This window comes from Triplophysa rosa, linkage group LG8 (assembly GCF_024868665.1).
Source record: "Triplophysa rosa linkage group LG8, Trosa_1v2, whole genome shotgun sequence".
Taxonomy (NCBI): Eukaryota; Metazoa; Chordata; class Actinopteri; order Cypriniformes; family Nemacheilidae; genus Triplophysa; species Triplophysa rosa.
In genome coordinates, this window is record NC_079897.1 from 15,857,334 (window position 1) to 15,869,665 (window position 12,332).

The window sequence follows — 12,332 nt, forward strand, 5'->3', positions numbered from 1 at the left end:
TAGCAGTAAGAAAATGATCATGACAGAAAAACAGTACTGTACTGGATTTTAACTGTGAGAAGTGTGCATCTGAAGAAGTTTAACCAGAGGAAATTATTTATGATTTATCTGCTATAATATACATTTACATTTAGTCATTTAGCAGACGCTTTTATCCAAAGCGACTTACAGAGAGTTCAGGGAGCAATAAGTGATATGTCATACAGGAGCAATATATCGGCCTAAATTTTATTTTATTATGGCCGATAATTTATCGTGCATCCCTAGTTGGAATAAGCTGCAAAGTGGACAAGGCCTCAACAAAGAGGAAAAAGATGCATTAAATCCTGGAAATTACCTCCTATCTACAGCACATGAAAGGCAGTAATGGAATATAACTGATGACACTATAGGAAAGTTGAGCTGAAGTATTGACATCAGCTGTCTACAATGCAGACATTATGACATGCCATAATGAGACCATGTCATTAAGTAAACACTTAAACATGATGTTAAAGATATCAGGTTATGGCACAACAGAGATGAATGCTCTGAATAAACAACATATGAATACGGTGAAACCACACCCTTGTTTGAGAGAGAACTGTGCCTTTCCACCTAGCTGTAACCTCACCTGTTTGGGTTTAGAAATCACATCTTTTATGGATGAGAGAGGTAGACGGAGGCAACACCTGTGAGTGTGCTTGAGCTCCAACATCTGCTCTCAAAAGTCTACCTGCCAATGTGTGTGTCTCACATCACATTTGTAACCGTTCAATGCGTATACAACTAAAACTAATCTAAAAGTATACAGGAGTTTTATCAAACAATGTCCTTTATACTTACAGCTGCTGACCCGAGAGCTGAGAGCTGGGTTGCACAGTGAGACTGCAAGAAGCTGCAGGAAGTACATAGAGAATTGAAGAAAGTGCACCGTAATGGCACCATAATGCAATATTTATGGAAAAGGAAATTACAGCCTCTTATGCATCCTTTAGGTTTCCCCACACTGGGATATATATAGCTCAGGAATTGAATGAAATTTTCTTTTAGGAACTCTTTTTATGGGAAAGGGCTGGAGAAAACACCTCATCCTATACGCGCAACTGCAGCAGAACTAGTAAACTGCAAAAAACACTGTAAAGTGTAAACCATTGAATTTTGTAAGCATTGAGAATTGAAATGTAATGTACCGTTCTGGTTGCATGTGACTGGTCTGTGCTATGACTGTCATTCATTCAAGCTATGATGACCCTGCTGTTGAAGACATCTGCACCCTGTCAGATCCATGTACACTCTGGACTCTTAAAAAAGCAAATTCTTTTTCACACTTCACTGCAAAAACCACAGAAATTCAAGCTACGCTAAACACAACATCACACCCTGTGGCCTGTTACATTCAATCGTGTTTTGAAACACTTACACCAGCTGAGAATTTACAAACACAATCACTCTGACTCAGCATAATCTGTGTTGTATAAATCAATAAAATATTATGTTTTCCTTACACATTGAATATCACATCAGCATATTGCAATACTATTTCAGAAATGGCATGAAATGACCATCATGTTCAGCAGTTATGTTATCAGAACTACACTGTACTGTATCTTATCGTGTCTGGAGCACTGTATTTCTTGGAGTATTGTTTATAGAAAGTGACAGTGAGATAGCGAGAGAGACAGAGAGAGAGAGAGAGCTAAAGAGAGAGGATTCATCCTCCTCATAGCTCATACACTCGATGAGTGGTAAAGGAGATAATAGTCAGTCCACCCCCAATATAACATAGCCTACAGTAAAAATATATACACAAGTTGGTAGATTCCTGTTAGAATACTGTGACCGAAATTACATTGTATTTACATAAATGCATTTGGCAGATGCATTTATCCAAAGTGACCCACAACAGATTCAAGACAGACATTTAAAGAATATGGGAATTTTAATATGGGAATGTAATGTTCTAAAAAGTGAGCTATAGTATGACAATAAATAAAATATTGTAGTTCACTGACACAGTTCTGGACTTGACTAGATCTGTACATTTATAGAAAACACATTTCACAATCTGTTACCATGGTGACAGGGAAACGACAAAAGAATATGGATACCGTGCATGTTGTCACATTCCGATTATGTTTAGCTCACGTTGTCAGACCTTATCACCTTTATCATCTTTACTACAAAGTTTATATCTACTTCAAAGTGTATAAATAGCCCTTGAACGTCTCATACATGTAAGATGCTCTTGCGCTTTAGTGTGCTTGTTACATACAAACATTCCTGAATCCTGATACATTTTGAAGTGCAACCACCAAATTCCTACAGAAACTTGAATTAAAACAGCATAATGGCCTCAAAATAACATAAGAAATACGCTCCATAACTATGCAATGTGGCCAAAGTGAAGAAATTTTAGAGGACTTCTCATTTTTAAGGGAAGTTTGGGGTAAAATTACATGCGTCGTATACGCCTCCAGGCAAGCGCAACATAGTTTCCAAAATCCGCACCTGATTTTATAGCTCACTTGATAGTTATATTACTGCCAATCGTGCATGGGCATGTTTTCGGATTGCAAGGCATGCATGACCAATACAATAGTCAAAATCATAAGAAAAAGCGCTGTGCCGTTAATTACAGTGTAATAGTTAATCTGCCAAGTTTTTTAAACTTACCTTTTAAACTTGGTGTTATCGACACTTCCGGGGCACAAATAACTGCAAACTTTAAAACTGCGAAATAAATCCGCCGGGCATCTTGTCGACAACAGACCGAACTGACCGAAAAACGAAAACAAATAAAGTAGATTTGTATCTTCTTTTGTCAAGTTAACAGAATGTTAACATAACAGAACTCATTAACAACATCTCGGTATACAATTAAATATCGAAACAAGCAGCACAGAAATAAAACGATTGAAATTGCCAATAATGACGCGTTTCAGAGCTGAATCACAAATGCATCAGAGGATGCGCAGCCTTCGCCTCGCTTAATCTACAAAACGGTACTACTGATGGGCGCGTGGGTTCCGAGAGCGGAGAACGGACGCAACTGAAAGTGATCTCAACCAATCAGCGGGGGAATTACCAGGACGTCATTTCTTTAGGGCGGGGGCATGCATGGTTTCAAGCACATTTTCCGTGACGTTTCCACATCAGTGACTTTTAGCTCTAAATGACCACAACTGGCTTAATCTTTTAAAGAAAAAGACGTTTGAAATATTTACATGACGGCCCAAGAAATCATAGTGTAGGTCACTCGACTTTATTTAACTATTATCCGAGTATTTTTATATAGCCTACTGCTGTGCCTTTTGACATCTCCAAATGGACCATATGGACAAACGTGTCTCTAAATAAACTGCAGTTTAAAACATTACATGCAAAAGCAAACTGTCATTATAATTAAATATTAAATTAATATATTCCCTTCATTATTCGTAGCAGCAACTTCCACTCAGGCACAAAAAATATGGTCAGGTTGTCACCATGACAACACCAATAAGATGTGCACAAACCTGTGAAAATAAACTGTGAGATAATTAAACCAAATAATTGTACATCCAAGAGTGCTCAGGTGCAATAAAACCAATTTAGTTTGATTACAGAAACAACAAACAGAAGGCTGCATTGTGTGTCTTTTATCACTGTAGATGTTAAAGTCGAAACAGCTAGTGGATGGCTATTGTTAGTCATAGTCGGACATATTGTGTATTATGGGGGTGTGTTCGCCAAGCAGTGCATATTTTTAGCAGATTCCAGGGGTATCACATCATTGGGAGTGCTTGTGTGTGGACACAGAATTCATTCATAAGTGGGATGGTGCATGACTGTACTGGAGATGTGTGGGCTATCACCACATAGTAGATGCAAGCAATCATGGATTTCCTCTTCAGTTGTTCCCAGCATACGTCCAAACACACAATTCCCATTTTGGTGAAATATGAGAAGTCTGCAATGAGCGACCCTATCAATATTATCCATAAAGGCTGTATATTCACAAATGTATATTTAGAGCACATTGGATGTCACTACGTTTTAAGTTTCAATACGTTTTAGGATGTAAATACATTTTAAAATAAATATTCAAGTTAACACAAATACAGTACCAGTATACTTAAAGACAATACCTCCATCTAGCGGTCAGTGTCTTCAATGCAATGCGCTGCCTGAGAAATAACGTTGAAAGTGACGAGCAGAAATCTTTCTTCACCGTCACCTTGGAAACGACTGACGAATACTGTATATGAGATGACTTCAGCGTATAATGTAATTCAACTATGACTTTACAAATGTATATTAAACACCATTAAAAATTTAAAAAGACTTGAAATAATAGCTTGTGTCTGGTGGGCCGTACCCCGAAGAGGTCAAGTTAGTGTCTAACACGTTTCATATTTAAAGGTTTGTTTAGGCCCTTCTCATTTAAACGGTATATATCCATTTAAGATATGATTCAAATTCAGTCTAAATATTCAGTAAAATGCCTTAACATTCCTGACTGTCCTATAAAAGCCAGTTGGCAATACACAGCCTTAATAGTTTCTAAAAAACAAACCACTGGAATGCAATAACTGTCATGCTTTACATCAATAACACATATAAGTTTGTTATTAATACAGTATATTAATGCAAGAGTTGAAGCTTTAAGTGAGCCACTGCATGGTTCACTGACAGTAACATACTGTACATATTAATGTATGACTGAGTGACAACGGAAAAGAAAAACATTTCTGCGTAGTAGGCCTACATTGCCCTGAGAAGGTCACCCTTTTAAAAGCACAAAAAAAGAATTGAGTTCTTTTTCTATACACATCCTACAATGGCTGAAATACAGATTGCAGTCATTCTTCGGCTCTGTATGCAGAGGTGGCACAGACATTGGGAAAATCAAAAGATGAGTGTACCCAAATGCTCAAGGACAACCAGTGGGCCGATACACACAGCTGTGGTGAGGCATGCTTTTCACTAGCGTGAAAGAGGTTCAGAGGGAGCAGAAACGAATGGCAAATTGTTCTTGGTGTAGCTGAGGCCATCCTAGCACCTTCCAATATAAAATGACAGGCAAGTCTGACTCAGAATTCCTTTCACTGTGAACTGACTGCATCTGCAGGGCTACAGATACACGGTTTAGTTTATAAAGATATTGACATTTATAATTAGGGAACAGGGACATACACCAATTTTGCAAGAAACAAAGCAAAAATAAACCCTTTTTATTTTAATCACAACAGTGCTGACAATTTTACAGTAACAATGTTCTGCAGAAGTTTTAATGATGATGGATAGATGGTGACAGGACTAAGACATCTGATTGTTATTAGAAGTTGCATTCAAAATCCACCAGGCTCTTTTAATATTTTACATTTTCAGATTTTGTATCAGCATTTTTAATTTGATAATAAGAACTCCACACACTCCACAAACACACACAATTGCATAACCCTCCTGTTTTATCTCTGTTCACATCAGTTATGGAAGTAATAGGAGTTGAAACCACAGAAAGTGTGTTTTCTCCCAGTGTAATGATTGTCACGCAAGTCAACTTCTGTGTCCTTGATGGACTGACGGAAGCGCCGATGAGCTTCACTTTTCCTGAAGGAGTCCTGGACCTCAAGCAGGGTGGAGCGTGGTCGAAGATCAGTCTTTGCTCCTTTAAAGCTTCTGGGCTGGAGGCCTTTTGATAAATATTTATTCCTTTTCTCAAGATGGGATTTCATTGTTCGAATATTTTCATCAAAAGATCGGCAATCTGTAGATGGAGTCTCTCTACATCTCAGGCCAGACCTCTCAGAACGTCCGGGCATGCTTCCAAACCCAGGAACTGATCTAGTATCCTCATAGCTTTGATTTGATTCAGTGACCTGCTCAGTTTTGTATGCCTCCGACTCTAAACTATGTGGCACATGATCTTTCCGTTGAGCACATTTCTGAGCAGTCACGGGCGGGTCCAAGCCCAGCTCAGAGGTGGCAGGAGGAGATGGAAGCGGAGCATAGGGGCTTTTCAGAACTCTGGCTTTGCGTCCTTCAAGTGGTCGAGAAGGAATGAAAGTAGGAAAGGATCGTTCCCTCTGTAATATTAAACATACATAGAAGTGATAAATCCTGCACTGCAGTTATAGTGGTTCACAAATATTTTAATAAAATAATATCAAAAAATTGCTTAAAACATTTATTAGGCAAATAACAAACTGATTAACTAAATAGTGCTCATTAATAACCAAAAAATGTAATATTTTGGCATTGTTTTTATGCATTTTCCACAGTCTCTGTTGTTATTGTCTTTAACTGGGCATATGGTTAAAAAAAAAAAATAAAGTGCTTTACAATTTTTTCTGCATTTCTTGTAAAACAGTGAATTCGAAAATGCATAAACTAAAACAATAGTTATATTTTAGCATTACAAATACTAGTGACTAAAGAACTTGTACTAACTGGCCGGTTATCCATTAAAGAAAAAAAAAAAAGATTTTGGTGATCACCGAAACGTAAACCTTACACTGTGGTCTATGCATTTTTATAAAATAAAGTTAATGCCTTAATAAAGGGATGAAGAAGTTAGGGACAGCTGCACATCTGTCGATATAGCTCTGACACTTGAGTAAATGTTTAGCTGTAAGTCATACCAGCTGCGTTGTAAGAGGGTTCATTTCTCCAGTAATCACGGCAATTGTCTTCTCATAGAAATCGTCCAGTTTAATGGGGTTGCTGGGCCCAGTGCCTGGATCAGAGCAAGCGCTTTAGCAAAATATTGAGATTTTTTTTCTTATAATAAACATTTCTTCATAACATTACAACAGCAAATTCTAACAAATGATTTCAGTAATAAACCTTCAGACAACTATGACCGACCCTTAAGCAAAAAAAATAACACATGCAAAAACTTCAAAGAATTAAAGAATTAGGCTACCTTAAGAAAATATAATAAGAAAATAATCAAAGAAAAATGAACTCATCCTTTACTGTATTGTACAGTACCTGTGTAGTGTAGCTGGTATGAGGTGAGCCACTGCGCTTTCTCCAGATTGCGTAACATGTTAGCATTGCGCTCAGACAAGGTGGTATTCCAGTTACGCAAAGAGGCATTTGGGCACACCGTCTTCACAGGCTTAGGGTACAACACCTGAGCATCTCCTTTTAACTTCTTAGTACGTTAAATAACCAGATGAGAACAGAACAGAACAGTAACTGCAAAACCTTATGCCTCTCAATAAATACACTCACCTAAAGGATTATTAGGAACACCTGTTCAATTTCTCATTAATGCAATTATCTAATCAACCAATCACATGGCAGTTGCTTCAATGCATTTAGGGGTGTGGTCCTGGTCAAGACAATCTCCTGAACTCCAAACTGAATGTCAGAATGGGAAAGAAAGGTGATTTAAGCAATTTTGAGCGTGGCATGGTTGTTGGTGCCAGACGGGCCGGTCTGAGTATTTCACAATCTGCTCAGTTACTGGGATTTTCACGCACAACCATTTCTAGGGTTTACAAAGAATGGTGTGAAAAGGGAAAAACATCCAGTATGCGGCAGTCCTGTGGGCGAAAATGCCTTGTTGATGCTAGAGGTCAGAGGAGAATGGGCCGACTGATTCAAGCTGATAGAAGAGCAACTTTGACTGAAATAACCACTCGTTACAACCGAGGTATGCAGCAAAGCATTTGTGAAGCCACAACACGCACAACCTTGAGGCAGATGGGCTACAACAGCAGAAGACCCCACCGGGTACCACTCATCTCCACTACAAATAGGAAAAAGAGGCTACAATTTGCACGAGCTCACCAAAATTGGACAGTTGAAGACTGGAAAAATGTTGCCTGGTCTGATGAGTCTCGATTTCTGTTGAGACATTCAAATGGTAGAGTCAGAATTTGGCGTAAACAGAATGAGAACATGGATCCATCATGCCTTGTTACCACTGTGCAGGCTGGTGGTGGTGGTGTAATGGTGTGGGGGATGTTTTCTTGGCACACTTTAGGCCCCTTAGTGCCAATTGGGCATCGTTTAAATGCCACGGCCTACCTGAGCATTGTTTCTGACCATGTCCATCCCTTTATGACCACCATGTACCCATCCTCTAATGGCTACTTCCAGCAGGATAATGCACCATGTCACAAAGCTCGAATCATTTCAAATTGGTTTCTTGAACATGACAATGAGTTCACTGTACTAGAATGGCCCCCACAGTCACCAGATCTCAACCCGATAGAACATCTTTGGGATGTGGTGGAACGGGAGCTTCGTGCCCTGGATGTGCATCCCACAAATCTCCATCAACTGCAAGATGCTATCCTATCAATATGGGCCAACATTTCTAAAGAATGCTTTCAGCACCTTGTTGAATCAATGCCACGTAGAATTAAGGCAGTTCTGAAGGCGAAAGGGGGTCAAACACCGTATTAGTATGGTGTTCCTAATAATCCTTTAGGTGAGTGTATATCTGAGGGTTCTGAATGTTTAGAACAATTACTTTTATTTGATGCAACTCACATTCTGGAAACCACAATGCCCAGGGCAGACGATTGCTTCTCTTTTGGTTGCCATGGGAACATCAAGTATCTCATGACGATATGGACTGCCTGCATTTGAAGAAGATAAAATCTAGAAAATTCTCCAATATTAAAACAAGCAACTCACAGGCACTAATTCTGACAAGGATGTCATGCACCTTTTGTTTTTGAGGGGAAACTTGACTTGCAAACCGCCTTGCTTTAAGTGGGGAGTTTAAAGGCACACATCACATGATGTGTTTTCTGTAACCTTTAGTCTTGTAGAGAACAGTAACAGCAGGAGCACTAGAGGGCAGCAGTGGGTTCAGGGGCAGTGTAGAAGCAGCTCTCACTCCTGTGTGAGGGTCATCAGGAGACTCATAAGATGGAAACATTGCATATCGTGGGATGTGGGACTGGTACGGATGTTCCTTCTGAACGACGGCTTTAATCATCCACTCTCTGCAAGGACACACATAGATACACTTAGGATTTTCAAAACTGCATACTTTTCTGTTTGTACTTGACCCTTCTTTGCTACTCTCTTCTAATTCCGTTCAGTTTCCTAATAGCATAAATAAGGATGGCAAGGAATGCTGTATGTGTGCCTCTCCATGAGGTGACGCAGAATAGGCTACTCTAGTACACACTTTGTGCACACTGGAAAACACAAAAAAACACTGAGGCAAATGCATGTACAGTATAATCAAAAATAAATCATACATTTATATTTAAATCAGAAATCTATATACAGAAATGAATAGATTATTTATACCTCATGTCGATGTCTGTAGGTTTTGGAAGCCTTGAAAGAAATTTAAGAAAGTAAAAAAGTCCTGACATGAAATAGTTGAAATAATAGTTCTAAATAATAGGTTTTCACTCATTTTAGTATCAAAACGTTCTCTCAAAATGAAAATTCTGTCATCATGTGTTATCAAAATTGTGGTAAATGATGACAGAATTTTCATTTCTGGGTGAACTATCACTTATATTGTATGATGATCTATAGAGTCACAGTTCGAGTTTTCATTTGATAAACATGGTTCAACACATATTTTTCTTTCCACAATAATGACAACATGTCAAAAATTCAATTTCATGTACATTTATGTAGAGAATCAAGTTCATTCAATGGTTTATATAAGTAGATTATTTGTGTTTTATATGATCATGGACATTAAATAAGCACAAAGTAACTTAACAATAAGCTCAATTTACATGAGCCTCAAGTTAGGTTAAGTTTATAAAATATAATATATAATTTAATATAAATAAGTTTTTGGAGACCCCATTACTGGAGATCCATTTAATTGACTATATTTAAGTACAAACAATTTATCAGTGTTATATAAGTGTTTAAAAGTGAAACCTACAGCTGGTCATTGATGCGGAGATTACTCTTCTTGGTTGGGGTTAGCTCATAATATTGTTGGATAGTGACAGACCTGGATTGACAGTTAACATAAAAAGTTGGTCTTTTCAAAAGGCATTTTACTAGACATAATTAGCATATTTTTACAATTTAGTTCTTTTTTTTTTTCAAAAATAGGTTTACAAATGCTGCCATATACTCACTCGGGTAATACTGCCCCTCCATAGCTGAAGTGTTGGTGTCCCTTAATGACTGCTGGGACTCTTTCCCTCTGAAAACGGGAAGCCATCCTTTGGCACTGTCCACCGAGGCGTTTCTGCCGGCGTATACGGCGTGTTTTTTCAATTGTTTCCAATGCGGTTTCCAAAACGGTTTTTTTCCCACGCTCAGCGCCGGCGTTCGACCGGGCACCCAGAGGTGAAAAAATGCTCAACTTGGGGCAGAACGCTCAGCCTGTAGCGGGTGTTTTCAGCCAAGTTCCTGGCGTTTTCAGCGCCCACTTCTGTTGGCTTCATTCTTTTTGATGGGTCCTTTGAAAGGCCATGCTGTTCCTACAGAAAAATATATTTTTTATGCTTTACACAAAACTTTCAATTACATTAATACATTTGGCATATGCTGTATAATGTAGTTTAAAGTGCATTCGAGGCATACATTTTAATAGAAAGTGCACTGGGAATTAAACCCAGGAGACACGACCTGGGTGTTGAGACAGGGATCCTGTCCCAGTCGTCATAAAATGATATTCAACTGCTTTCATTAAAAATAACTTATAAATCTTAAATCCAGCTCCCTTGAACATTCTCACCTCTGCAGAATATGGAGAAAAGATCTGCTTAACAGTTGTCTTGCGATCTGACGTAGTTTGAAGTGAGGAGGGCAGTTTTCCTCTTTTGAAGGCTTAAGGTATAGTTCTCATGGTCAGAACAGCTTCTCTGACCAACATCCTGGCACAGATCACCACTGCTCTGGTGTATCAAAGGACTGAATATTTGACAAGAGGATGTTACCGTGCAAATCCTGTTTGTTGCCGCAGACTTGGACCTCTTGACTGGCCGTAGTGTTGACTTTACAAACAGCCACATGAAACCATAGAGTGAAACTTTATCCAAGTCCAAGCTCCATCACTATGGAAGCAAAGCTGACCCCTTTGTTGTGTTTAAATATGGTGATGAGAATGCTTGTTAGACCATACTGTCAGATCGCACTTAATCTCACTATAAAGAACACTAAGCTCTAAATCCTGATTATAAATTCCAAATATAATGCAATAGTTGTCTTCAGAAAAATGAGGCTGCTTTCAGCTCCTGTTGGTAAGGTTTAACTGTAACATTCAAAGCTAATTATGTAAAAATTCAAAAGGAAATTTATTCCTAATGAATAATGCAAAAAAATCAATAGTCCCCAGAGAGCAATCACAGCTCAGTATGTGAAGTCTGCTGAGGCTGGGCCTATACCACTGCAAAAAGCCATCACAGTCCAGTGCTTGAACTCAATGGAGAGACTGAAACCAGATCAGGCTATCAAAGACATGCAGATCTAGGCTCTGCAGAGACTGAAAAACATCTCTGGTTACAGTTACAACAGCCTGATGTGAAGTCATAGTGCACACACCCTATGGTAAAGTCTACACACATGTACACATTTACTGTAGATGGTTATTAATATGTTTGTGTCTAAACACATTCTTAAAGGGATGTTTCACGAAAAAAAATCTGTTATCATTTAGTCCTCATGTGATTCAAAACCTGCATATGACTCTTTCTTCTGTGGAACACAAAAGTAGATATTTTGAAAAATGTCTCAATGGTTTTGTGTCCATACAATGGAAGTCAACGGGGCCAGTGCTTTATATATTATTTTATATGTATATATTTTATCTAAAATATTTTCACTAAAAATATTGTATGGTGTTGCATTACATTTGCATTCATTTAACCCATTACTTGAGCAGCAAAACGGTATAATTCCTCTTTAAATAAATTCAATTCCATTTTGTGTTTAAAGGGATAGTTCACCCAAAAAAATAAAAATTCTATCATCATTTACTCACCCTCAGGTTGTTCCAAACCTGTGTAAATTTCTTTGTTCTGCTAAACACAAAGGAAGATATTTGGAAGAATGTCATTAACCAAACAGTAAATGGAATGGTCAGTAAACTAAACGGACAAGCTGCTCTACAGAGCACGTTTCGTAACTACGTTATCTCCTTCGGCAAAGAAGCGAAAACGTGACGACATCTTAGTCCAGTGTCAGCCATAGTGCTTCAAAAGGGAAGGGGGTGGCGTGAGCTGTTGGTTGCAATTCGCAATCTCACCGCTAGATGCCGCTAAATTTCATACACTGGACCTTTAGCTTATACATTTTTTTAAATTCTCAAATTTATGTTTGTATGCAAGGATAATGACTGATTTGATATTGATTGCTTTAGGATATACATTAAAGCCCCCTTTACAAAATCGTAAGGAGAGCTGTCCATGGTTCTG

The 12,332-nt window shown here is 38.4% G+C and overlaps 3 protein-coding genes across 6 annotated transcripts in view; all 3 read right to left on the minus strand.

Annotated features, from left to right (window-relative positions):
* osbpl3b (oxysterol binding protein-like 3b) overlaps positions 1 to 2,994 on the minus strand; it is a 69,311-nt gene extending 66,317 nt beyond the window's left edge. For all 4 annotated transcript variants that reach the window (XM_057339560.1, XM_057339559.1, XM_057339558.1 and 1 more), the window contains exon 1: positions 2,656 to 2,994. The gene's annotated coding sequence lies outside the window, so the exon portion shown is untranslated. The remainder of the gene's footprint in view (positions 1 to 2,655) is intronic.
* A 2,375-nt stretch (positions 2,995 to 5,369) lies between these two features.
* LOC130558260 (uncharacterized protein C7orf31-like) lies at positions 5,370 to 8,555 on the minus strand. The gene is made up of 4 exons (XM_057340577.1): positions 8,473 to 8,555; positions 6,958 to 7,123; positions 6,606 to 6,700; positions 5,370 to 6,050 (listed from the first exon to the last, which is right to left on the minus strand). Exons 1-4 carry the CDS (start codon positions 8,524 to 8,526, stop codon positions 5,448 to 5,450), a joined length of 918 nt encoding a protein of 305 aa, XP_057196560.1. The 5' UTR covers positions 8,527 to 8,555; the 3' UTR covers positions 5,370 to 5,447.
* A 164-nt stretch (positions 8,556 to 8,719) lies between these two features.
* Positions 8,720 to 10,135, minus strand: LOC130558372 (uncharacterized protein C7orf31 homolog). The gene is made up of 4 exons (XM_057340742.1): positions 10,050 to 10,135; positions 9,848 to 9,919; positions 9,247 to 9,276; positions 8,720 to 8,933 (listed from the first exon to the last, which is right to left on the minus strand). The coding sequence occupies exons 1-4, from the start codon at positions 10,133 to 10,135 to the stop codon at positions 8,720 to 8,722; spliced, it is 402 nt and encodes a 133-aa protein (XP_057196725.1).
* Positions 10,136 to 12,332: the final 2,197 nt, after the last annotated feature.